Source organism: Episyrphus balteatus, chromosome 1 (assembly GCF_945859705.1).
Source record: "Episyrphus balteatus chromosome 1, idEpiBalt1.1, whole genome shotgun sequence".
Lineage (NCBI taxonomy): Eukaryota > Metazoa > Arthropoda > Insecta > Diptera > Syrphidae > Episyrphus > Episyrphus balteatus.
The window spans coordinates 33,688,346-33,715,388 of record NC_079134.1 but is presented as its reverse complement, the minus strand read 5'-3'; the positions used below and the strand labels follow the sequence as shown (position 1 = coordinate 33,715,388).

At 29.8% G+C, this 27,043-nt stretch overlaps 2 protein-coding genes across 6 annotated transcripts in view; one reads left to right on the top strand and one right to left on the bottom strand.

Annotated features, from left to right (window-relative positions):
* The window catches only part of LOC129920970 (plasmanylethanolamine desaturase), a 37,782-nt gene extending 11,086 nt beyond the window's left edge, over positions 1-26,696 (top strand). For all 5 annotated transcript variants that reach the window (XM_056002559.1, XM_056002560.1, XM_056002561.1 and 2 more), the window contains exons 3-7: positions 24,826-24,985; positions 25,626-25,837; positions 25,900-26,118; positions 26,177-26,346; positions 26,412-26,696. In XM_056002559.1, the coding sequence (XP_055858534.1) occupies positions 24,826-24,985; positions 25,626-25,837; positions 25,900-26,118; positions 26,177-26,346; positions 26,412-26,502 (852 nt within the window). In that variant the 3' untranslated portion in view covers positions 26,503-26,696. The remainder of the gene's footprint in view (positions 1-24,825; positions 24,986-25,625; positions 25,838-25,899; positions 26,119-26,176; positions 26,347-26,411) is intronic.
* On the bottom strand, positions 20,993-22,990 carry LOC129920969 (uncharacterized). Its single transcript, XM_056002556.1, has 2 exons — positions 21,561-22,990; positions 20,993-21,492 (listed from the first exon to the last, which is right to left on the bottom strand). The coding sequence occupies exons 1-2, from the start codon at positions 22,884-22,886 to the stop codon at positions 21,001-21,003; spliced, it is 1,818 nt and encodes a 605-aa protein (XP_055858531.1). The 5' UTR covers positions 22,887-22,990; the 3' UTR covers positions 20,993-21,000.
* Positions 26,697-27,043: the final 347 nt, after the last annotated feature.

Below are 27,043 nucleotides of genomic sequence, written 5' to 3'. Positions count from 1 at the left end.
AGATAACTGTGAAGGCAGTGTCATTAAGTGCAAAGCTATTTCCTTCTACAAAACTTTCGATCTGCAATTTGTAACACAGTTTTTTTTACTAATGTCGGCGAGTTTCTTTTCGTGGTTTATAAAGTGTTAATTTTTGCGAAGATTTGTTCTTCTCAAATGTTTACCACTTCTAACAACCCGTTTTGTTGTCGTTAAACTGCATTTTATACCGGTTTTCAGCTTAGTTTTTACACCGAAGTCATGCTGTTGTGATCATTGCACATCTATAGGCCCATGTTGTGACTGAGTTGCATCGACTTTTAATGTTGTTTCTATACCCTTGGATATTGCGCAAATAACTGCTTACTAAATTTTAACTTGCGTTTGTTTTTGTCCCAATGCATCGTTGGTTTCGGGCTGATTCAAAGACTTCTTTTATTTTCCCCATTTTTTCCGCGCCTAAAGATTTTTTCACGACCCGTTTTCATCCTTACAGGTTATACACAATCAGATTTATTTACAGACACAATTTTGAGTCCAACAGACCCATGCAACTCATCATTTATTAACATTTTTGGCTTTTGAACCTATTCAGATGAGCCAAAAAATATGCTTGATTTTTTGACTAGATTTGGTCTAGCTACCGAGTGAGAAGAACGGTAGGCCCCAAGACAATTTTTTTTCTCCTAAACTAAGCGCATAAAGATGTTCTCTCGTTACATATATAAAAAAGATGTGCCATTGCATTAAATACCAAGACATGCTAAGAGTAAGATGAACTAAAATGTGAACCTATTCAGATGAGCGGCAGTGTATAGTAGTTTATGCAAAGGAAAAAATTTAAAGTTTAAGAATTTCAGCTAGGGGGCGTGGCAACCGCCCATTTCCGTTTAATTTGCATCAAATATTATAAAGCACTTCTGATTATCGTAGAATCTTGAAATTTTGTAGAACGGTAGAGCTGGTAGTTTATACAAAGGAAAAAAATTTAAAGTTTGAGAATTTCAGCCATGGGGCGTGGCAACCGCCCATTTTCACTGAATTTTCATCAAATATAGAGATTTTCAATTCTACAGCCATAAATTGCAAAATGTAGTGAAATCACAACAAAAACATTACTGCTAAAAAAAGAGCCAAGTTCTCCTATGTTGAAATTATGCTGGCACAACAAGTATTGAGATGTAAAAGTGTACCAAGTTCTAAAGTTTGGGTTCAAATTCGTATCAATAAAATTTTGATTGTTTACTTGGCAATTTTTGAAATAACTTTAAAAATCGGGAATTAAAAGAGTTGTCAAGAGAACAATCATACTTTTATTGATACGAATTTGAACCCAAACTTTAGAACTTGGTACACTTTTACATCTCAATACTTGTTGTGCCAGCATAATTTCAACATAGGAGAACTTGGCTCTTGTGATTAATATTAAAATAAATAAACCTGATGAGAAACAACGGACGTTGAAAATTTGTTGGCGATGCCAACCAACTTTCTTGCTTATTGAGCACATTGTTACTTGCTTTCTGTAAACTTTAATTAATGAAATGTTTATAAGATTTTCTTTTATATATACTCGTTTTGAAAGTTGTGTTGGGAGACTTTTTTGCAGTCACTTCGAATTTGGATGTTCTATATGAAAAAAGGATGATGGTACTGTCTTTAAACCAAAACTTATTTCTAGCATTTCTACGATAGGCTTCTGCTTTGGGCTGGTCCCATTTTATAGATTTGTTATGAAATGACTTTTGACCATTTTCGTCTCTGATTGAAATCGATGTTTATTTTTTTTAACGAATAGCTTGAGTGACAGTTTACATCCTTTTGGTTGGTCAACCGAGAAACTAAAATAAAATCAGTCAGCAAGAGTTCTGGCGGTTGATTGCAATAAGAATATTTGTCGTAATCAAGCTTTCCTACATTTTTTTGGCTAGTATTCATTTTGGTGCAATCGCTATTCAGCTCATTTTAACATCCAGAACATAGAAAGAATACCTGGTGCCACCATATTGAAAAGAAATATTCTTTAATATGTCACATAAGCCTCCTTCGGTATATTGGTGTACCGCACTTGATTTTATCAGCAAATTGAGTAAGATTTAAAAATATGAGGAAGGTTTGCCAGTTAGACTGTATTCCAGTTGCAGTTTTCTCTTTCAGAAACCCCACGATGATTTATCAGAATTCTATTTTCTAAGTGTTTCAGAAGAATATTTGGTTTTCAAAAAAATCTTTCCGACTTTCTGTAAAAATTATTTCTTAAAGTTGGTACTTATATTCCAAATGAAATAGGTTCAACTTAAATTCTTAAATAATTTAGCTTTATACTTCTTTTTTTTTGTACCAAAAGGGCAAAAATAAGTTAATTAATTTTTTTCCACCAATTTATCAGCGAGATAAGTTACACTTTAATTTCAAAGTTTTGTTTGATTACATTTTATTAAAACCTATGGTATTTGTGTTCGTTCAGTATCTTATTATATTGTCACCTGTAAAAACTTTTGCTAGAATGATTTGGCAAAATGTGTTATCTTAAGCCTAAAATATATATACCACACATTAATTAAACTTAGAACAGCAATATTCTAATTCTCTATATAATTTTTTTAGATATAATATGTACATTGTACAATGTACATAGATATCAAAGTATTGGAACAAATTAATTTGATAAGATATTATTGTTGTTTATTAATAACACTCATATGACCAGGAACTTACTCATTAATAAGTTATTTGTCAAAAAAAAAAAATTATGAATTGCAATATTGTTTATTTATCTAATAGTAACGAGCTTAGGAGCTGAGAAGTCATCGTATCAGCACATCAAATGACTGTCTTCTAAATGTTGATAATCGGGTAGGAACAAAATTTTATTTTTACTGCAGAAACTTTGAACTTTAGAGCAAAGTCCACAGATAGTAGTGTACTTTTTGATTTAAAAGGACTCCAGTTTAAGATAAAAATTGTTGATAGAAAATATTACGTAGAAATTAAACTCCTGAATTAACTGAAAATCAAAAAACCATAATTATTTTCATTAATGACGTATTGCGTAAAAAATTTTCCCTAACAATGTTTTTGATAAAGAATCATCATGACATGAATTTTTGAATCTATTTGTCTGTAAAATCATTGGAAGTAAACATTACTAGACATAAATTGATTTTTTTTTAAAACGTAATAACTCCATGTATTTAACTTTATATATAGGAAACAGAAATTTGACATTTTTATGATTCATATAGATAAAATTATGTGAAAAGTATTTTATTTATACACCAATAGTCAAAAAGTTAGCGTTGCAAATGCCAATTTGATAAGTAAGAACTTTGCATTTCACATATTTCTTTCTTAGCACTTCCTTCTAGTTACGGTTACTCTTTTACTAAATCAAGTGCGTATAATTACCTTAGGTATTTCTGATCTAGCGTTTCAACTTGCTTCATTTCGTGAATTCATTATTTTTGATTTGGTGGTATTCACGCCAGAATATCTTATTTCTCCCAAGGGAGTTGATAGGACGTCATCTAGAGAAAAAAAGTAAACGGGCCTCGGCTTAGTGCACCTTTGTTTGACTTTGGTAAACGTTTGAAATCAATTTGATCCTCTATTACCATCCAATTTTGATGTCGCTTAAGAAGAACAAAGCTTATAATAAATATCTTTTAAATCACCCGCCGCTTTGAAAATGCGTACAACTTCTTTCCCTTGCCATTTTCAGCTCTCTGGTCATTAGCTTCTCGGTCTTCTGACTTCTGTGTTTTCTTGAAAGAGTGGGTTTTATTACATTGTTTGGTTTGCAATTCAGTCGTTGCCTCTTCGGAGCGTGTGCCCAATCTACTGGAAATTACATTTTCGTATAATAGATTCCTGACCCGTTCTTCTAAATGGTTCTTCATTGGGTGTGCCAGAAATGTTTAAGATGTTTCAGAACGTTTGCAGCTTCCTTGTTATCCTTGAGGAAACTTTCCATGTCGTAGTATGGTGTCCAAGCTCAAAAAGTTGTTCTTCCAAAAATCGGACTACATCCCGAACTAAGACTTTGCCTTCCCAATTCGGTTGTTGGAGTTTTGTTCGATTCCATTTTCGGTGGTATATAAAGTACTCTGAAGATATTGGAAAGTCTTTATGCTTTAAATTTAGATTAGATGACAGAGTCCCTCAAATTCGTCTATTTCCTGTCAAGACTGCATGCAGGTCACCACTTATCACCAGTAAAAACAAAATTGGTGATAGTGTGCAGACCTGTCTGACTCCACTTTCAACTTTAAATTATTCTGAAAATCTTAGTAACAGCAATGAGCTTATCTAGGAGTCCTCTTTTCGACAAAGTAAACCAACACAACTCTTTGTTGACGCTGTGAAAATCATTCTTGGTGATCGATATTCAAGGCACTGCTTACTTACGGTTCTCAAGATGTTGAATTGATCATCTCATCGTACCGAATCGTGAAATTTTTCCTACCTGTTATGCAGTGCGTAGTCCAATTACACCGGCACACAAAATAAAAAAAGTGTCATGTACCAGGAACCAGACCTATCTTTCTATATGTTTTTGGGCACGCTGAATTCGAATTTCAAGTCCGTTTGGCCCTGTCACCCTCCAGTTTTGAGTTAAATGCAAAAAACTAAAAAAAAGGAAGTTTTTTGCCTTTTTTGGGTTTTTTTTTTACATTTTTCTCAAAACTGGAGGGTGACCAGGCAAAACGGACTTGAAATTCGGATTCAGAGGGTCCAAAAACATATAGAAAGATAGGTCTTGTTCCTGGTACATACAACTTTTTTTTGGTGTGCTGGCACTGTCGCGAAATTTTGCTTTCATCCCCGGCACACAAAAAAAAAGTTCCATGTACCAGGAACCAGACCTATATTTCTATATGTTTTTGGACTCGCTGAATTCGAATTTCAAGTCCGTTTTGCCCGAACACGCTTCAGTTTTGAGAAAAATGCAAAAAACTCCAAAAAAGTCATAAAAATCCAAACAAAATGCAGTCACAGCACAAAACTGGAGGGTGACCGGGCCAAACGGACTTGAAATTCGGATTCAGCGTGCCTAAAAACATATGGAAAGATAGGTCTGGTTCCTGGTACATGACACTTTTTTTATTTTGTGTGCCGGTGTTATTTTAGAATGGATTGATTGATTGAAATAAAACTGAGATTAAAACCATGAATTAATTTCTTCACACATTTTTTGGCCTTACTATTTGTACGAAAACAATCATTCCAAATACCTACAAAACTGACAAACTACATTAAGCTTCTTCTTATCAAATACACTTTAAAGTAAATCGATTAGTATAAATAGAAAAAAAAGAAAATTTTCAACTCTACATTCTAGAATATGTCTACCTACGTGTTTATAACAAAATAAATAGAATCGTAAACAAAGATAAGTCCGACCATACTCTCGCATATTCAGCCTACACTACACACTAATTGAACAAAAATTTTACATTGAACTTAAATCAATAAATTTATGATATTGAGATACTGTCAATTTTTATATTCGCAAAGGTGTGTTTATATTTAAACACACTTAAACTTTAAAGCTTTCAAGCAACCAATTCAACAAGGAAAAATTCGATAAAGAAAAAGTTATTCACCTCATATATCTTATCGCTACGCATACAATAGGGTTCAATTGATTAAAAGTTATTCTAAAATATCGAGTATTTTTTTCTCATTAGAATATAAAGAAAATACTGAAGGATTTTAAATAGTCAATTTTACGAATTTGGATTTTGGTTCTTGACAAAATAAAACTTAGGGATTTTATAACTTAATTTGTAAACAAATTTTTTATTTCGTAAATCATTATCTTTGACAAAATTAACCACATTTTTTCTTCTATAAAAAAAAAACCTTTTCAAAATGTACCTAATTATTTAAGCCGTACTGTTTTTTTGTAATTCTAAATATTTGCCTACCTTTTTCATCTTGGCGTACCTCCTACATATCGACGAAAATTGATGAAAAATTAAAATTGTTTGTTTTCATCATAAATTGATGTAAAAAGCTATAATAATTTCAACTTAGAATCGATTGATGTTGGATTTATATTTATTTGATTAGTTAAATTAGCTTTTTTCACATTGTTGTTAAGTAGTTCATCAGACACTATTTTTAATTTAAATATAATTAAAATCTAATTATTTCATTCATAAAAAATTAGTGTGATGTAAGCAAAGCACGCTCCTAGTCAATAAACGCCAAAAAAATAACAAATAAATTAAGAATTCAAATAAAAAAAAAAAAACACTTTTGACGTCATCATTTCCATAAATTGATTGATACTTAATTAGAAAAGTGACACCATCATTCCAATTAGTTTCGAGCTTTTTAGATACATGCAAACTAAAAACATCTATGTATATCATGTCATGATATTTTAGCATGATAGTTAAACAAATCAACATGATAATTGACCTTATCAGACATTTAACAGCAGAGTAAATAATTCAAGATCATTTAATTTTATTAAAAGGGCAAAGAAAGAAAGTTAAGATGTATCGTTTAGAATGATGTGTTGTTTTATACTTTATATTATATTATTTTATCTTTTTAATTTTATTGCTTTTGTTATGTTATTTGATAGGTGCAAGATTCTCAATTTTGAATTGATCCTTTTCTGAAGGCAACTAAATGCTGGTGTTTTTGTATACTAGGAATTATTTATCCTACCTTTCTTCTTACCTCGTGATCTCTTGGAACCTTTGTATACATTTGAAATAGAACCTTAAATTTAAAGTGTTTATAAGAAAAAAGGGTGTTTTTGAGATTGAGAAATAAAAATTATCTTTTTGATTTTATTGCTTTTGTTATGTTATTTGATAGGTGCAAGATTCTCAATTTTGAATTGATCCTTTTCTGAAGGCAACTAAATGCTGGTGTTTTTGTATACTAGGAATTATTTATCCTACCTTTCTTCTTACCTCGTGATCTCTTGGAACCTTTGTATACATTTGAAATAGAACCTTAAATTTAAAGTGTTTATAAGAAAAAAGGGTGTTTTTGAGATTGAGAAATAAAAATTATCTTTTTGATTTTATTGCTTTTGTTATGTTATTTGATAGGTGCAAGATTCTCAATTTTGAATTGATCCTTTTCTGAAGGCAACTAAATGCTGGTGTTTTTGTATACTAGGAATTATTTATCCTACCTTTCTTCTTACCTCGTGATCTCTTGGAACCTTTGTATACATTTGAAATAGAACCTTAAATTTAAAGTGTTTATAAGAAAAAAGGGTGTTTTTGAGATTGAGAAATAAAAATTAGTGGGCCCTAATGAAGATAGAAACCAAGAAAGATTTTGGGTGAAACGGTGTTTTGTCGAGGAAGGAGTAAAATATTTAAAAAGTCCCAAAATGCCATTGAATTACACTGGTTAACAAAATTAAACTTTTTTTTTGTTGCCGAAACAAAAATATACTTTACTGAAGGTTTTCCCGTTTTTAAAATACTACCCTTAGAAAATGCTGTACTTCGGACATTATTCAATTAATACAATTTCCTTATACAAAAGAATAAGGTCCAAAGAACTCAAAAAAACTTTTTTTTTTGCATTTTCTAACGGTAATATCTCAGAACGGGAGCCGATTGGTTGTTTCTGACTTCGGATTCGAGTTCAACACACCGAAAACCAGTGCAACAAAACACTTGTAAACCAGTGTTATTAAGAACTTTAGAAGAGGTTCTATTTGTACAGAGAGAAAAATAGACCACATAAAATAGAACAAAAACAATCAGATTTCTCTATGGTTTTTATCCAAGAAGGAAACCTTATTAAAACTATCCTGTTTTGCTTAATGTTTTAAAATCTGCACTTGTAGGGTTTTGAAAAGAAAAGAAAAAAGAAAAAAAATGACGACCAGGCCGGGAATCGAACTGGAGACTTCAAATCATTAGGGCCAGTTCGTTCATAGTCGATTATCTTTTAATCAAGGATTATTCCATAGAAAAATCCTTGATTAAAACATAATCGAGTGTGAACAAACCTGCCCTTAGTCGCACACCTTACCACCTGAACCAACCTGCCATGAAAATATTGATAGCGATTTTTGTTCTACTGCCAAGTTGCAAGAAAAAATGAATTTTTCACTCAAATTTTAATAAGATTTTCTCTATAAAAATAATAAGAAATCTCCTTAAAAAAACCTTATTAATCGTTGATTTTAATAAGATTTCCTTATAAAATGTATACATAGTAAAACAATATGGCAATCTGTTAGTTTTTAGGGGGTCATATTTTTCTCTGTGTAATAGGGACCAAAAATAAAATGAGTATTTCAGTCAATGAGTGTTTTTGTGAGTGAAGGAATAAAATATCCATTAAAAATCTCTTAAGGGGTAATAACACTTTGTATACACCATTTTCATCAGCGTATAATACAAAGGAGAAATATTATTTTCTTTTGGAGTTTGTTTAGTTTGTTTAAGTATATCAACAGGTAACAGAATAGGGTAATGTGAAATTTTTTACTGATGTGAGATTTTTTTAGTGGCGGGGTAGTTCAGTATGATCGCAAAATCCTGTGGGACCATCGGGCGACCAACTAACTCCTACAGTTTTTATTGAAATCGTTTAGTTCATATTTTTTTTTTTAGTTTAATAGTCCGGTCATTTTAGACATCCGAGGTTACATTAATTCCCAGCAAGCTGAAAATTGGTAGGATTGTTGGAAATGTCATCATAAATTAAATCTAAAAAGTCCTCATCGACCCGAGACCTGGAAAAAAATTTACTTGGCGTCAAAGGTCACACCCTAGGTTTCTATAGATTTATTTTATACCACAGGAGTTTAAAATTTTTCATAAAATACTTTTTTTACATTTTGCATGGAAAAACAGATTTCAAAATTTTTTTTAAGGAAAATGTGCAATAGATATTAAATTTTTAAAGTGTTTATGTACTCATCCAATTATTGTAGAAAATTATAAAAAAAAAAGAAATAAATAAAATTCATTCATTCGTGGTTGAAGTGAACGAAAACATAAGATGATCAAATTTAAAATACAATGAACGAAAAAAAGCCAATATTTTTTTTAACTGGTTGCGTTAGAACTTTTTTCTATCTGTTTTTAGAACATTCATAAGTGTAGCTATCAGCCGTTTTAGGTTTGCCCATTCTCTACAAAAATTACCAGGGAAATGGTTTCGGGAGAAGGGCCCCAATCCATTTTTCCGTGAAAATTTAAATTTTTTTTTTTACTTTCCCCATATTCTTAACTATTGAAGAACGAAATTCAAGCTAAAAATATAATGAAATTTTAGGAACTTTTCAGTTGGGAGTTTTTCTTTTCCGAATAGGCCTGATTATGACGATTACAACTCAACTTCAACTTTTTAAATCATTATACCTAAGAAATGGGGGGTCTTAGGAAAAAACTGTCATAACACTTTTTATATATAATAATCTGGTCTACAATTCTTGTATTGAAAATTTTTTGATAAGACTTACCGTTTTGCTGAAAATCGTGAAAAACCAGTTTTTGTGACCCTTGACCCTAAGTAAATTTTTTTCCAGTTCTCGGATCGATGAGGACTTTTGAGATTTAATTTATGATGGTGTTTCCAACAATCCTACCAATTTTCAGCTTGCTGGGAATTTATGTAACCGGAACACTTTTTTTGGTGATTTTGTTTAAAGGTGTTTTTTATAAGGTAGATTTACTGTGTTTTTTTGGTAAAAAATATTTTACCATACAATACCATTTTCGCTTGCGATACTTAATGGCTTAGCATCCCATATGTAAAATGTTGACATTTACTGAATGGTCAACAAAGGTGAACTAGTGTTTTAATTATTTTGTTTGCGTCCTAACTGCGGGTCACTGTGGTGTATGTGTAATTTTTTATATTAAAATATCTTATTGGTAAACACTAATTGTAAAAATTGTAGAATATGGTTAGCAATTTTAAAGAACCTTTTTTCATCTAAAAATACATATCAACAAATAATTTTGATCACCTTTTTGGTCTCAAATACCTCTATGTGCGTGCGTCTGTAGCGAGGGTGCGTCCGACAGTACATGCACCTGCAGCCTAAACGGGTGAACGAATTTTCTTGAAACAAGTTTATTTAAATCACTGACGTCGGCTCTTTCCGTACATAGTTATTTAGTTATTGCAATTTTCTCGAAAATGGCTCTAACGACTTTGTTTAACTGTGCATACATAATATTCAAAGCAATTTCAATAAAACTTAATTTTAAGTTTTTTTCAAAATAGTCAAATAATAAAACAAAAATTGTTTAAAAAAATTTGTTCTCCATCTCGGCTCTTCCTCTTCATCAACCAAACTTATAAAAAATGTATATACCTAGAGTCAAATCTTATAATCTACAATAATCCAGTCAAATAAGGGTTTAACCTCGGAATGAATGTTAGTAGAAATTTTTTTTGCTCAATATCTTCCTTTTGCCATTCTATAACAGATCTCAAAAGTCTAGAAAAATCTCATGTCCGCTTGTCGCGATTTCAAGGTCAAATCGCGAAATGGAGATTTTCAAAATTAGCAAAAATAGGCTATGGTATTATATACATATATGATACATGATTTCAAGGTATTTTTTAATGCTGATTCCAAAAAATCTAAAATCAAGACAATCTGACGTCTCTGGAAAAAGTTATACCTATTTTTCATCTGTCAACTCATATTATTATAACAGTTGCAAACTTACTGCCGAAAAACCCTTAAAAGTTATGGTAGATGAACCAAATTTTGCATGAAGATTTTAGAATCCATCATTATTAAAAATCAAAACAATCCATTACAAAAAATATATGTACCTACGAAATAATGGTATTTTTGATGGAGGGGCAAATTTTAGGATATGCACTAAAGAAGATTCTTGTTCATCTTAGGAATAAGTGTTAATAGGCTAATTTTTTCATTTTAATCTTTGTTTGGATATTCTTTAACTACCCTCAAAAATCTAAAAAAATCTCATGTCCGCAAGTCCTAATTTTCTTGGTTTGAAGATAAGGTGCAGATTTTAAAAAATTGAAAAACTACACTTCAGATATTTGTGTCAGATCAACATGAATAAGGTGCTTTACTTTTCAGGGATGGTCAGGTTGACTTGTTTGTGAGTTTTGTTGGAATAAGTGTTTAAAAATACCTTTAAATCATGTCGCTTATGTTGGTATACATATAAAAATTTAAACTTTTCTTATTAATTTTTAAAAATCTGCACCTTATCTTCAAACCAAGAAAATTAGGACTTGCGGACATGAGATTTTTTTAGATTTTTGAGGGTAGTTAAAGAATATCCAAAAAAAGATTAAAATGAAAAAATTAGCCTATTAACACTTATTCCTAAGATGAACAAGAATCTTCTTTAGTGCATATCCTAAAATTTGCCCCTCCATCAAAAATACCATTATTTCGTAGGTACATATATTTTTTGTAATGGATTGTTTTGATTTTTAATAATGATGGATTCTAAAATCTTCATGCAAAATTTGGTTCATCTACCATAACTTTTAAGGGTTTTTCGGCAGTAAGTTTGCAACTGTTATAATAATATGAGTTGACAGATGAAAAATAGGTATAACTTTTTCCAGAGACGTCAGATTGTCTTGATTTTAGATTTTTTGGAATCAGCATTAAAAAATACCTTGAAATCATGTATCATATATGTATATAATACCATAGCCTATTTTTGCTAATTTTGAAAATCTCCATTTCGCGATTTGACCTTGAAATCGCGACAAGCGGACATGAGATTTTTCTAGACTTTTGAGATCTGTTATAGAATGGCAAAAGGAAGATATTGAGCAAAAAAAATTTCTACTAACATTCATTCCGAGATTTACCCCTTTTTTCTCCTTATTTGACTGTATTAAAGTTAACTAACATATAAGTGCTTTAAATGAGTAATGTTTTAAACTTCATATCGGTACATGAACTAATATTGAGTTTCGAATAACTAACATTATATTCCAGAACCATGCACAAGCACTTAATAATTTCAAGTTGCATCAATGCAAATTTAAAATTAGTTAAATAATGCACTCATCATATAAATATCAAAAGTCACAAAATAAATAAATAAAGTTGTTTTCATATACTCAACGAGGAGTCTTATTAATTGAATTTTCTTTCAACTTCTAAACAGAACACAAAAGACGCGGCACGATGAAGACAAATTATTATGTAAACAATAATAATTTATTAAGACATCCCCCTCAATCTCACTGTAAACATCAAAAATAATAATAATTTTTTGTCTTATGATGAGATACTTTTGTGACACAAAAAAAAAAAAAAAAAAAAACTTTTTTGTTTATATGGAATGTTAATAGTTTTGGCGAAATGATGGAAATAGCACTTCTCATCTAGAAAGCACGCACGCGTTCTTACTTCAAGGTTAATAATTTCCCAAATCATATTTTAATATTTCTCTGATGTAGATGTAGGTAGTATATAGCCTTTAGGTATTCTAGTTCAAGTTCATATCAAGTTCAATTAAAATATCATTCAAAATCAATCAATTTCTTTTACCCGAAATTAAGTGTCAATAGATTCTAGTGGAAAAAGTATATCAAAAAAATGAAGAATGATTTCAGAAAATCGATGAATAAACTACTTTTTTTCGGTTATGTTTCTTAATTATGTTAATGGCTATATTTTACACACAGAAACGAGAGTAGTTTGGGGTATAATTGGCTTAATGATAAATGAGGTGAATAGTGGCTAAGCTAATGATTACCATTTGTTTCAAGTCAACTAATGTTTTGTTTTATTAATAAGAAAATGTGTGTATTTTTCTTTTAATAGCAATGACATTTGTTCATTTTTTTGTATTTAATTGCAGTTGGTACCCTTTTTTTCGAAAATACATTTTATATCAAAATAACTACTAATTACTCGAAAAAACTAATTACTTTTACTGCGTTTGGAGAGATATGAATTTTGATGGCTCTGATAAAGTAAGCAGTACCCTTTCAAGATTCACTTATGGGTCACGAGTTCAAAAAGTGAAACCATATATAAATTAAAATTCATTTTCCCTTTCAATTAGACTTGCACAGGAAATGTTTATCACGGCTCTTCAATCATTCGTTGCAATAATTGAATTTGCGTGTCAGTCGTTTTCTCTGCCCACGACATGAATTACTCAGCAAAAGAGTAAAAAAAAAAAAATTAAACCATAAAATGGCCAGTTAACAGTGGATTTACACTGATTGCACTGGATAGAATTGCAGATGACATGGCCATGGTTTCATTACGCGGTTTGATGGAAAGATAAGGTTAAAACCGTCCATTTATCTAATAATTTTATAATAATTTTGTTGTTTAAAATTTAAATATTTTAATTAATCCTTAAAAATTTAGAGTAAGTATTTGATAAGGAATTTTATTTTTTTACGTGCGATATAGGTACTATAGGGCAAGTTTAGGATTCGTAAAAAAAATCGAACTCGAGATAACAATTTTACATGACATTACGATGATGGAGAATGCCAAAAAAGTGGGTCCGGCAATTCTGTCTGTCTGTCTGTCTGTCTGTCATGGGCGTAGCTAGAGATTTCATCTAGGGTGGGCCAGATGTTATCCTGAAGCATAACCATGAGTGTGCAATTTTTTTTTACTAGGTCTATATAAGGCAAGTATTGGTTTCGTGTCGAGGTGTTAATCAAAACCAACATTACGATGGTGGAGAATTAAGAAAAAGTGGATCTAGGAATTCTGTCCGTGCGTCTGTACGTCCATCTGTACACATTTCCACAGCCATAAACCAGTGGACTGATTTTCTTCAAATTTGGTACAGATGATTTTTATAGAATTCTGAAAGTTGTTTTTTTTTGTTCTTTTTCTACCTTAATAACCCCCATACAAATTCTTCAAGTTATACCAAACAACTTGAACTTGAAACGGCTCTAACGATTTTGATTAAACTTTGCAGGCATTTTTAGTTTTTCTCAAAAAAGTCTAATAACAAAAAAAAAATTATTTAACAAAACTTTGCCCTGAATTTCGGCTCTTCCCCAACATCAACAAAATTTCTTTGAAATTTAAATCTGTAAACTAACATAAGTGTTAGTTTACAGCAACTACGTGACACAGTCGTGCATTTTATTAAATTTTCGCCTTTAATTGGCAAATAATTTGCCACTCTCTGTTGTTTTTAATAACTTAAAATTTGCCAAAAGTTTATTTTTAATAATATATTCGATCGGTAAATGCGTTTTTTTAAATAATAGTGGGGTAACTTTTTTTTTTTTTTTTTTTGAAAAATGTGTGTTTTTTGCTCAATGGTATCGTATTTTGTTAATATCTTTCAATATAAAAGGTTACTGTTTTTTCTTTTTATATTGTGTAGTGTAATATGGTATTCCGTTTTTTAAAAACTTGATATATCGAAATGCAATTGGATGGAGTTACATCACTTTTATTTTGAGCTACACAAAAGTTGAATTCAGTCGCAATTTATGACAGCGATTGGCTTTAAAAACTGACCTTACCAAGTTTTCAATTTTATTTGTTTTATTTTTTTGTTTAAGGTGCTCTTGAAACTTAAGCCAGAAGTGTATGTACATATAAAAATAAAAATTTGTAAATAAAAGTTGTTGTATGCGGGTGACTATGTGACTCTAAAGCCATATGTTAAATATTTAGCAGAGGATACATTTTTGACATTTGAATGTATGGTGAATAAAACATTATCTTTGGCTCAATTTAGCTGTGTGAATTTGGATACATTTTTAACGTAGATAAATATTTTTTTCTGCAAATCGAAAGAAATAATGATTTAAAAAAAAGTATAAATATTAACAATTTACAAACTTCCAACAAGCGTTGTCACGTGAATTTTATTTTTGTGTTGCCATTAATGGGTAATTAACAATTTTTTTTCATCATCAATAAAATGAAATATATTGAAAAATATAAATTTTTCCTAATATACACTCATAATTTTGTACTAATTTTTCAATTTTCTTTCTTTATTTTCAGTTTTTGATTAGTTATTGAAAAAAAAACTCCAAAAATTCTGCAAAAAATTTATTCTCTGAAAATAAAAATTAAACCGGCTCCTAGAGCAGGATACATTTTTGACAACTGAAATTATCCTTTCACCTCAAAAGTATCAAAAATATATTCTCGGCTTAGTATTTAACCCGATTCACACACGGTCTAAGGCCGTGTAAAAATTGCGTTAAATAGTTAACACCGTGTAAAATTTTTGACACTATTGAGGTTAATAAAAAAAAAATTTCAGCTGTATGGATTATTGTTTAGAATTTTGTCTGCCTTTTTTCTGTTATGATACTCCTTTTAAATAAAAAAAAAAAGCATCAGCAAAAAAAAATTTAACTCAAATTTAACCCAATAAATTTTTAACAGCTGAAAATTTTTTATTAACCTCAATAGTGTCAAAAATTGTACATGCTGTTTACTATTTAACGCAATTCACACACGGCCTAAATTGAAAAAGCTAATTATTGAATCCGACCTTTTAGACTGCTCATACAAACGGGGTATTTATGCATATCGCTGACTAAGAAAAATATACATAAACACAAGGCTGGTTCAAAAAAATCGAATTTTTTTTGATTTTATACTCCGATAGATTGCCAGACATCTCTAGAATATACTCACCAAATATGAAATCTTTGTATTAATGGAAAGGTCCTTCGCTTTGCAATTTTCCATTTTTTATATTATCCTTCTACTAAAAAAATCATGTTTTTATAAATCGGCTTTTTAGCAGGTTTCTTTACATATTCTTGTATGAAATTGAACGCTCTTCAAAAAAGGCCCTGGACACCATTTTCGTTTATCTAACCGTTTAAAAGATATTTGACGTTCAAAAATCTTAATTTTGTAAAAAATTAAATTTAATTGAAAAATTAATTTTAATTTAAAAAGTAATTAAATTATTAAACATACATACAGCCCTATAATTCTCAGCAAGTGATATTAAAAAAAAATGTTAGTGTGAGCTAATACCAGACTAAAGGTTCCGTAGAACTGTCGGTTTTTCTAGGGTGGGCCATTGATTTTCTAGGGTGGGCCTGGCCCACCCAGGACCCCCCCTTCCTACGCGCATGCTGTCTGTCTGTCTGTCCGTCTGTCTCTATCTGGAGCTGCAGCCTAAACGGGTGAAGTGATTTTCTTCAAACTTGGTAGTTAGCAGTTTTTGGTGATTCCCTAGAGGGGAAATTGAAATTTTTTTTATGACCAAAACTAACGGTACCTGCCATATAACGGAAATAGAAAAGTTAATTTTTTTTCAAAAACGGCTCTAACGATTTTGATTAAAATTTTTGTGTGTAATACTACACATAAGGGCCAACTTTTTAAATAAAAAAAATATTTTTTGTACCGTTATTAACGGTACCTGTCATAGAACGGTTTTTTTTTCGTTTCTGAATATCTCGTACAAAATTAACCCGATTTAAATGAAAATTTTTATACAAAAGTGTGTAAGTAAAGATAATATTAAAATTTTAGAAAATTTTCAAAAAACGCATTTTTGGTTTTTTAAAAAATATTTCAAAATTTTTTTTTGAAAAATCAATTTTTTGAAAACGGATCAATGAAAAATTTTGAAATTTAGTTTTTATGTGTAAATTAATTATTTCTTCAAAATGGCATACCAACTTTTTTTTTGAAAAATGTTAAAAAAAAATTTATATATAAAAAATTATTTTTTTAAAAAACGGCTCCTACAATTTTCAAAATTTTTTTTCTAAAAATACCTTTTTATACGAGAAATAAAATGGCATATTTGTTTTTTTTTTTAAGATATTTTAAAACTGAGTTTTATTAATTATAAAAACAGATTTAATTTTTTTATACTACTTATGAAATTTCTTCAAAATATCGAATTTTAAATTTCTTGAATAAAAAGCTTTAACATTATAGTTACTTTAAGCATAAGAGTAAGTACGTGCGACCCCAGTCGTGCAATATATTTTGTATAAATTTACGAAATAAGGCATAGTTTTCTGATTTTGTAAGAGAAAACTTAACGAAAAGTATGGTACCATTTTTTGCTTACGATACATTAACGTAAATAAGTACAATAGCTCATACACCAAACAGAGTAGCGATGCTTTTTATTTAAAAATCAACTAAAAATTAACGTCGTTACGATGCGTGGTTCTACTTTGATTTTGAAATTCTTGTCTTTAATACCAACATCAAAGTGGTTTTGTTGATTTAATTTTTTTTTTCTTTAAAATGTGCATATTTTGCCTTTTGCAGTGAATCCATTAACCCTTTAAAAGCTGTAATCATTGTAGAAATTAAAATGAATTAAAATAATAATACCTGATTAGAAAAAAAAAAATATAATGATTAACTATTAAAGTAATTTTAAAATTCATCATATTTAAGACAAAGCTGGTATGTGAAAAAATACAAATGTGATGGGAGAGTTAAAATCAATAGTAGGTAATAATTAAATATGTATAACATTTGTTTATTTTCTCAGGTATGCCAATCAAATTGTTATTATTTGTATTCGAATTAATAACGATTCTTTTGCTAGAAGAACAATTAAACACAAGTTATTACCAAACTTACCTACCTATCCTACAGCCTACATTTTTGATCTAAAAAAATCTATACGCTGCAAAAAAAAATAGAAGTTAAAATTCAGGGAATACAAAAAAAAAAAAACAATTTTATTTTCCCCGAATTTTCTTTTGAAAATTAAAATATATTTTATTCTTAAAAAATATAAGAAAAATAACATCTGTTTATTTTTAACACAATTATTTAAGATTTCAACGGACTATACGGAAACGATTAATTTTAAAATATTTAAATTTTCGCATAAAACTACAATATGATTTTTCCGGTATCCGAATTTTTGATAAGTAGTTTAAAAGCAGTTTTGTTAGAATTAATACCGATTTTAATAAAAATTGTTTGAGTCGTTTTCGAGAAAAATACAAGGTCTTAAAATTGAATTTTTAATTAGATATTAAAAACCATGAAAACGAGTCTTGAAAATTACAAAAAAAAAAAAAATATCTGTACCTACCAAATTTAAAGTACACGGTTAAAAATTTTGGTGTAGATTCTACGAAAACTTGGGTTATACATATGAGGCACCACCAACCCCACCTGTAAGCAGTAAGCACTTGCCTTTAATAATTAAAACACGTATGTATTAAAAATAATTAATATTTTTATTATTTAGTCATACCTACATATTAGACCAGTGCCAATCCGGTTTTCAGAGGGCAAAAGTTGAACAAATTGTTAGCAGCATAAGGGTGGTGGGAAAATTTAGGATAAATTGTATATGAAAGGGGAAAAATTAATTGCCCACAAAAAAAATCATGGTTTTTTACGATTTATGCCAAAATTAGACGTGCTATCGAAAAAAGTCAAATGCAAAAGTTGTAGGTAGTTTAAATGTCTACAACTTTTACTCAAACAATTTTTTCTATTACATCAAAAATATTGAAAAAAATGCAAAAATACGATTTTTTAAGTTTTTATTTTTATCTTTTACAAAAATAGCTGGATTTTAACAAAACTTAGTAAAAATTACTTTGTTATATTTTCTATCTATAAAAAATGTTTTTGAGCAAAAAGTGAATTTTTGGATTTTTGACGAATTTAATTTGAAAAAACAGCCTATTTTTCAATCAAAAAAGTTACCGAAAATTTTTTTGATTTTTGAAAATGTTGGAATGTAATTATTTAGCTTAAAACCGTTTTTAAAAGATTGTGTGGAAAAACTATACTTTTGCTTTAGAAAATATTGAGAAAAATTGAAAAAGACAAAAAATCGATTTTTAAGATTGATTTTTCCGTAAATGACAGTAATATTGGCGAGAAATAAATTTCCATTGAAACCAAATTATACTTTTCTAATGGTCATTGACCTTTTGAATTTGAATCAAGCACTAGAATAGCTCTTACAGGTAAATTTTTTGAGATATTGAATTTTGAACGTCCAAAACACTATTTTTCTGATTTTTGGCATGGTAATATGTCAAAAACGTGATGTGATAGAATTTTTCTGACTTCAGATTAGAAAAATACACTTTGATTTCTATAAAAAAAAAATTTTTGACTAGTGAAATCGAACAGGGCAGAAAAAATCGAATGCCTTGTTCGATTTTACTAGTCAAACAAATAACATGTTGAACTATTTCGATAAAGAAGTATCTAAAAATTAAATAACACCGGCACACAAAATAAAAAAAGTGTCATATACCAGGAACCAGACCTATCTTTCTTTTTGGGCACGCTGAATTCGAATTTCAAGTCCGTTTGGCCCTGTCACCCTCCAGTTTTGAGTTAAATGCAAAAAACTAAAAAAAAGGAAATTTTTTGCCTTTTTTGGGGTCTTTTTTACATTTTTCTCAAAACTGGAGGGTGACCGGGCAAAACGGACTTGAAATTCGGATTCAAAGAGTCCAAAAACATATAGAAAGATAGGTCTTGTTCCTGGTACATATAACTTTTTTTTTGGTGTGCTGGCACTGTCGCGAAATTTCGCTTTCATCCCCGGCACACACAAAAAAAAAGTTCCATGTACCAGGAACCAAACCTATCTTACTATATGTTTTTGGACTCGCTAAATTCGAATTTCAAGTCCGTTTTACCCGAACACCCTTCAGTTTTGAGAAAAATGCAAAAAACTCCAAAAAAGTCATAAAAATCCAAACAAAATGCAGTCAAAGCACAAAACTGGAGGGTGACCGGGCCAAACGGACTTGAAATTCGGATTCAGCGTGCCTAAAAAGAAAGAAAAGAAAAAGAAAGATAGGTCTGCTTCCTGGTACATGACAATGTTTTTATTTTGTGTGCCGGTGTAATTGAAGTCAAAACTAATTCACATATTTCGTATGGTTTTTTTGTGGAATCTTTTTTAGTTTGTTACAGGAATGTCACATGGTAATATAAAGGGTTAAATTTAATGCTTTGACTGTATTTTGTATTACATTTTTAAGTCTAATTCAAAATTGAAATTTAATTTATTGAAATTTAATTTATTTTTGTATTAAAAATCAAGGACGTTTTCCTAAATTTTAAGTTTCATTTTATTACGAGTAAAATAATATTTCTTTCTTTTTTATTATCTTAAGTGTTTTTTTTCTTACTTTTTTAAAATGAAACAAAACATTTCTTTAAGTGATTACTCATCATAAATATAAAAATGGTGATATTATTATTTCTTTTATTTTTTTTCACAAACTATGTGAAGTGAATCTTATTGCCGATTCAATTTGTCAGTAATTAATACATTTAACTTCGAAAACAAAAACACAAAGTGTCTTGAAAATAGTGCGAATTTAGATTTTTTTAAAATTTTTATCAGAAAAAAAGGTTACCAAACTCATTTTTATGAACCAAAATAGTTTTGTATAGGTACTTTTACATGTGGCTGGCTATAACCCTAAATCCAGACACAAAAAAAAAAATGTATTTATTTTTTTAAAATGGCTCCCATTTTTGTTTACGTTTTAAATACACTTTGATAAAATTTAATTTTCTTATATAAAAAAAAAGAAGACGAGTATTTAATTTGAATTCTCACCCAGATAAAGTTATAACTTAGGTGCAAGGGAATTAGTTTTTAATTCAAATTTTCTTATATATTAACACTCCTTTGATTAAATTTTAATGTTTTGTATTTGAAATTAATAAAAAAAATTATAAAACAACTGTGTAATAGAATCGCAGTATTAAAAACTAATTTTTTTGTAGTTATTCGAAAAGTTATAATTTTCTAAATGTTATCTTAAAAACTAAGACAGAATTTTTAACCATGTATACTGAAGTTGCAAGAAAACTTCTCTGGACATGTTCACTACCGTAACTATGCCCTTTAATAGAGTTTCGAAGATTTTTCTTAAAAATCCTATAATTCTTCTTGATATTGTTCTTAAAAGTCTTAAGGCTTTCTGAAAAAAATGCAAACTTAAAGAAAACCACCAACAGTATCTAGTCAAAAATATATTTATAAATAATACTTAGGGAAAAACATTATACAAACTAACTTACTACAAACTATTAACTGCCCACAAAAAAAAAAAAAAAAACTACACCAAACCAATATCATCATTTTTCACATCCAAATTAATAAAATTCAATATATTACTATTTAATCTAGTCATTAAAATATTCCCTATTGACTTATTCGACAGAACATTCGAATCGGTATTTTTTAAAACATTTGCAAATTCTTTCATTGTCATCTCCATCGACGATTGAGTACAAGGACATGCTAGCACAGCTTCCACAAGCTGTTTCATTTCAAAGTCTTCATAAGTCAAACATTTCCAATGATTCAAAATGTCAACATGAAATGATAGTCTTTCACCAAATCGAAGGCAATCTAATTTCTCTTTAATAGTTTTTCCTTCTTTTGATGGTGTTTGTGAGCCAATCATTGATTTTGTTCTTTCTTCTAATTTAACAAATGGATCATTGTTAATTGTGACATCCATTGAACGTTCTTCACCATCATCACTTGAATATTCATCTTTGATTGCAGGTCGTCGTAGATTTGTCACAGTTGTCATTAAATGGTCCTGGAAATATAAAAAAAAAGGATATTCAAAATGGATTCTTAAATAAATGAAGGAAGTAACGAATTTACCAAAGCAAAATGTTGTTGTTCCTCGGTGAGAAATGGTGTTTTTATAAAATTGAATCTTTGATCAAGATACAAAGCCGCTAGAAATGCTCCATTCTCCAAAAGTTTGTCCTTGCCAGTCTTGAGTTCCTTGAGCAATAACCCGGCATAGATATTATTCCCCACTAATTCCTCCAATTCAATCTCACAACAAAGACAATCCCGATAAAAGTCTCCAATAATGTAATTTACTTCGTGGAGTTTCTCCAAACACTCAGCTAAAGGCTTAAAAGCTCCTGAAAATTGATTAATAAACAACCAATCCATGTCTAAAGGTTGTTCAAGACCTTCAATGAATGTTCTCAGTTTTGAAAGCCCATCAATCATATAAAACGTGGATAACCATCGAGTGGATATATCCAACGATGGAATCTGAACTTTGGCATCACTTTTATTCATCGACAATAAACTTATGACGTTTTTTCGACATTTTTCAATTTTATCTCCCAAATCGCCTAGAACTGATTTGGCTACAAAATGAAGTGTCTGCGATGGACACTTAATACAATCCGTAATGGTCGAATGAACCTTTTCATACTCTCCATTCCATTCCAAGTCATTACTGGCATTATCTTCGCCATGTAACTCTGGAATATAAACATTCGAACATATATTCGAAAAGCTCACATACAAAATCGAATCATCCAATCCGCATTCATTCAAATTCCTCAAAATCTGTTGCATTTCTATTTCTTGATTCTTCACCATTTCTACCACACCAATCGTTTGAACGACCATTTTAAACTCTTCAATATACTGAATATTCATTACGACAAATCCCCTCTCCCCCCGCGTAACAATTTCGAATTTCAAACAAACCAACTTTGCTCGTATTTCATCCGAAATAACACCTCTCAATTCACTCGTAGCCCCATTTAGATAGACTTTGATATTTTTCGAATTCACAGTCATCTTAAATTCCTCCTCGAATGGAGACAAAAACTTCTTAAAATAATCCTCATCATCGAATAGAGAAATTGGAATATTTCGGATGGCAACCAAACCAACACAACAAGTTAGGAATTCACTCTTGTTCATGCCCATGCTCGGTTTGAATTTGCAAAATTTCCGAAGTGGAAATGACCGAATTCGACTGTCGGCATCGGAATCGAGATTTCGGTCGTGCAACTTTAAGTAGTGACGTTTTATGTTGCCAGTGGAAAGAGATTTCAATTGTTTGCGACAAACTAGACATTCGGAGATGTTACGTTCTTTGTCGTAATTTACGTATTTTGCATAGTGGAAGCGTTTTCGTTTTGTTGCTTTTGATAATGCATCTAAATCGGCCATTGTTTTTAATAAAATGGAACAATTTTAATACTTTGAATGTATATGTATTTTTGAATCGAAAAAAAAGAGTAGGTATTCACTGCGGCAAACCACTATTCGTCGAACACAACTGAACTGATACTAAAACAACGAACGAGAATGAAGAATTATTGTTCGCTCATTTCATCAATTCAATAGAAAATGTATCCAGAAAGAGTGAAATGGGTATTGGGTTCAATTCTTGATAGACTCAGAAAAACGTTGAGAGAACGAGACCGAATGACTTTTAGGTTCTTTAAGTGGATTTAGATTGTTCGCAAGTCTGTGAGAGCGAATGCTAATGCGAACAAATACAGACAGTGTTTTATTGTTCAAATAGAATCTCAATGATTGATCACAAACATTACGTTTACGTGGTATTGATAGGTTAGGTTCGTCGTGCAGTGGAAATGGAGTGCACACTGAAAACCTACTCAGTACCACATTGCTTTTGCCTTTTATTTCTATTTTGTATTTGTGTTATATACAAAACTATCTATCGATTTGTATATTTGTTTAAAACTGCAGGTACATTTGAAGAAGTGAATTCATTCGCTGAGGAAAGATACAAATTCATATTTTGATATTTTCATTCATTTTTTATATCAGGAATTAGAGGAGAAATCGATTTGAATCTTATTTAGTTTTGTTTCTTTATGCAACTGCTCCTTCTTTAGCTCTTGTGTGCAGTTCAGGGTAGAAAACCTTTTTGTTTTTCAAGTTCTTTTGTAGGTTCATATGCAGGTATTTCGATTCGGTATGAGAATAGCGACTAAACGATTTCATTGCCCCAATTTGTTTGCGTCACAATCGCTCATTCTTTTTAATTTGAAGGTTAACCCTGTCTGAGCACATCACACATCGATTAGATTCTTTCAGAAGATTAAACCTGTCAAAAACCGTATATAATTTACTGAACATTCTTTTCTGGATTAAGTTATTAGAAGTGATGTTATGAAAGACCGAAGTTATGAAAGACCGAAGTTACGAAAAACCGAAAAAAATGAATTATGAAAAACTTTCATAACTCCGGTCTTTCATAACTTCGGTTTTTCGTGACTTCGGTTTTGCGTAGCTTTGACGCGCGTAACTTTGTAGCGCAATTTACAAACATATAATATTTCCATAAGAAGAAACAAAATAGAAAACTAAAATAATGAAAATAAATTCATCATTTTTGTTTACATTATGTTTTGTGGACTTTATGAATAATATTCAATTTAATAAAGTTTCTATGACCTGTAGTCCAAAATTCGTTTCGTCCAGGTACAGCAGTTGGGCTCATCAGTTAGATGCTGTTGTACCCTTTCTATAAGTTGGTGTACCTTGATGAGCCCAACTGTTGTACCTGGCAAAACGCATTTTGGACTCCAGGTCATAAAAACTTTATTAAATATAATATTTCCTTTAATTGAGGGGAAAAATATTCACCTTCAAATTTTGAACATTTTTATCAAAGGTTTGACGATCTGTAGTGTAATTTCGGTTTTTTTTTTACTTTTTACATTAAAGATGTAATCAAAGTAAGTAAGCACCTACCCATTTTACCCTTTTTGAAAAGATTTCAATTCTGTTGGTTAGAGAGTGAAGGCTTCTGGAAAGAAAATTTAAAGCTTAAAATCTTAGACATTTATGTCTTTGATCTGAGATGCCACAAAAGATACAGAATTGAATTCTTGCATGCTTCGAATTTTTTGTTTTTGTTATTAGTCATATGGAGGAACTAGACTTAAGACAAAAAATGTTTAAAATCTTAAGCTAAATATTTCTGCCTAGAAACCTTATGCAAAGTGAAGATTGTAATTGATCTTGTACAAATAAATATAAATATTTTATCTAGTTCCAAATGGGATTTTTTTTAAGAACTTTATCTAAATATATAAAACAAAGTATAAATCAATCAATTTCTCTTTTTTTCTAGAATCCCATAAAATCGGATCAAGAAATATTAGAAAATTCTATGCTTGAAGATGATCCAAATGGTAATTCAACGCTGGAACAAACGTTCAATGAAAAGAAATCCCCAAGATGGGGTCCCCAGCACAAAGGAGCACAAGAATTGGCTAATCTTTATAGCCCAGGTAAGTTCATCCATAATTGAGTAAGACATTTTTCTGTAAAAAAATAATTTAGCGAGTATTCGAATTACAGAACGACTTAGTGGTAACATCGACTCTTATAATCTTCTTTATAAGATGTCAATAATAGTTTTTAGTAAATTTTCGGTCATTTTGAATTCCATAAATTTAATAGACCAATTTTTGTATACTTAGTTAATTTGTTTTTTTTTTTTCAATTTTAAAATTAAATCTGTAAAGAAAAAAAGTAATTTTAGGGAACAAAACTTAAAAATATCTATTTTTAGCTGAAATAAATACAAAAACAAAAATAAATGCGCATAATGGCAATTTTCTGGTGGAAAAAAAAAACATTTATTAAACTACCATAGTAACATAAATACATACTTTATGAGATTGATAATAACAAGATAGTTTATCTAACGCCGATTCCCTTACTTTAATCACTCAATTGAAAACAAATGATTTTGCACTTTTCAAAATTAGATTGGAATTCTAACTTATTGATCAATCTTTTTTAGTCACTAGTTTATAATAAAATAAGTCACAACACAAGTCCCAACCAAATTAATCACTATATTAAACAAGATATGTATTTTGATAATTTTCATATCTAAAATAATAATCTTTTTTCTTTTACCAGGAAAACGTGCCCAAGAAATAATCTGCGTCTACACCTGCATCACATTAATGTTTATCAATTTAATTTTGATAATCAAACATTTTCGTATTGATCGTATCAGTGTAGCATGTGTTTCAGCATTCTTTGGCATATTGACGGCGGATTTTGGTTCCGGTTTAGTTCATTGGGCTGCTGATACATGGGGCAGTGTTGAACTTCCAATTATTGGAAGGGTAAAAATACTTATTTTTTTTTAATTCTATAATATAAATAATAATATTTAAATTCTTTCTAGAATTTTCTTCGACCATTTCGTGAACATCATATTGATCCAACATCAATTACCAGACATGATTTCATTGAAACAAATGGTGATAATTTCATGCTTAGCATTCCAATACTAGCTACCTTGGCATATAACTTTATGACAAAGTCACCTCAGGACATTCAAATGGACTTTGGATGGAGTTCCTATCTATTTTTGTGTTCGATATTTGTCGCCCTAACAAATCAGGTAAATTTAACTATGCAAAATAGTTAATTTTACAATTTTACAATTGGAATTATTTAAGATACACAAATGGTCACATACGTATTGGGGTCTGCCTAAATGGGTTCAGTTCCTTCAGAACCACCATATTGTTCTACCAAGAAAACATCATCGTATTCATCATGTTGCTCCACATGAAACATATTTTTGTATAACAACTGGTTGGCTAAACTGGCCCTTAGAGAAGTTGAAGTGAGTTTTTTTGAAAAAAAATGTTGTTTTTAAGTTTAATTATTAATTTTTTTTAAATTTTGAAGGTTTTGGCCAGCAATGGAGGGTCTGATAGAATGTTTAACTGGATGCAAGCCTCGTGATGACGATTTGAAATGGGCAAAGAAAAGTTTGTAGCAGCAACTACAATTTATTTGCCGAATGATGCGATTTTTATAAGCAATTAATTATTAAATAAAATTAAATATTTTACACCAAACAGAACAAATCAAACACCAAAAAATAATATTCACCTTAACCAGCACATGTTCACAAAAAAAATAATTAAAAACAAACAAATCTCAATGCAATGCAATAACAAAAAAAAAACATAAACAAATTAGCTTTTCATTTTTTCTAAAAAAAAAATTGAGTGCTATTTTTTCTTACAATAAATTAAAATCAAAAAAAAAAAAAACAACGAAATTTTTTATAAAATAATTAAAAAAAACTTAAAATTTTTATATGCAGATAAATTTACGAAAAAAAAAAATATATATGAACAAAATTAAATTAGATCAAAAAATATAAGACTTTGCAATAAAAAAATTAAATTATTATAAATTGCCTTACACAAAAACCAAGAGCTGAGATTTTATATTATGTAGTTATCAAAGAAAAAAAAACAAAAAAAAAAAAAAATATTTTAGTATCAAATTCATTAATAAATTAAATTAAT

Excerpts from the sequence above, each read along its gene's own strand:
- LOC129920969 (XM_056002556.1), bottom strand. The coding sequence starts at position 22,886 with ATGGCCGATTTAGATGCATTATCAAAAGCAACAAAACGAAAACGCTTC. Across the intron at positions 21,493-21,560 it reads AACAACAACATTTTGCTTTG|GACCATTTAATGACAACTGT; the intron begins GTAAATTCGTTA and ends TTATATTTCCAG.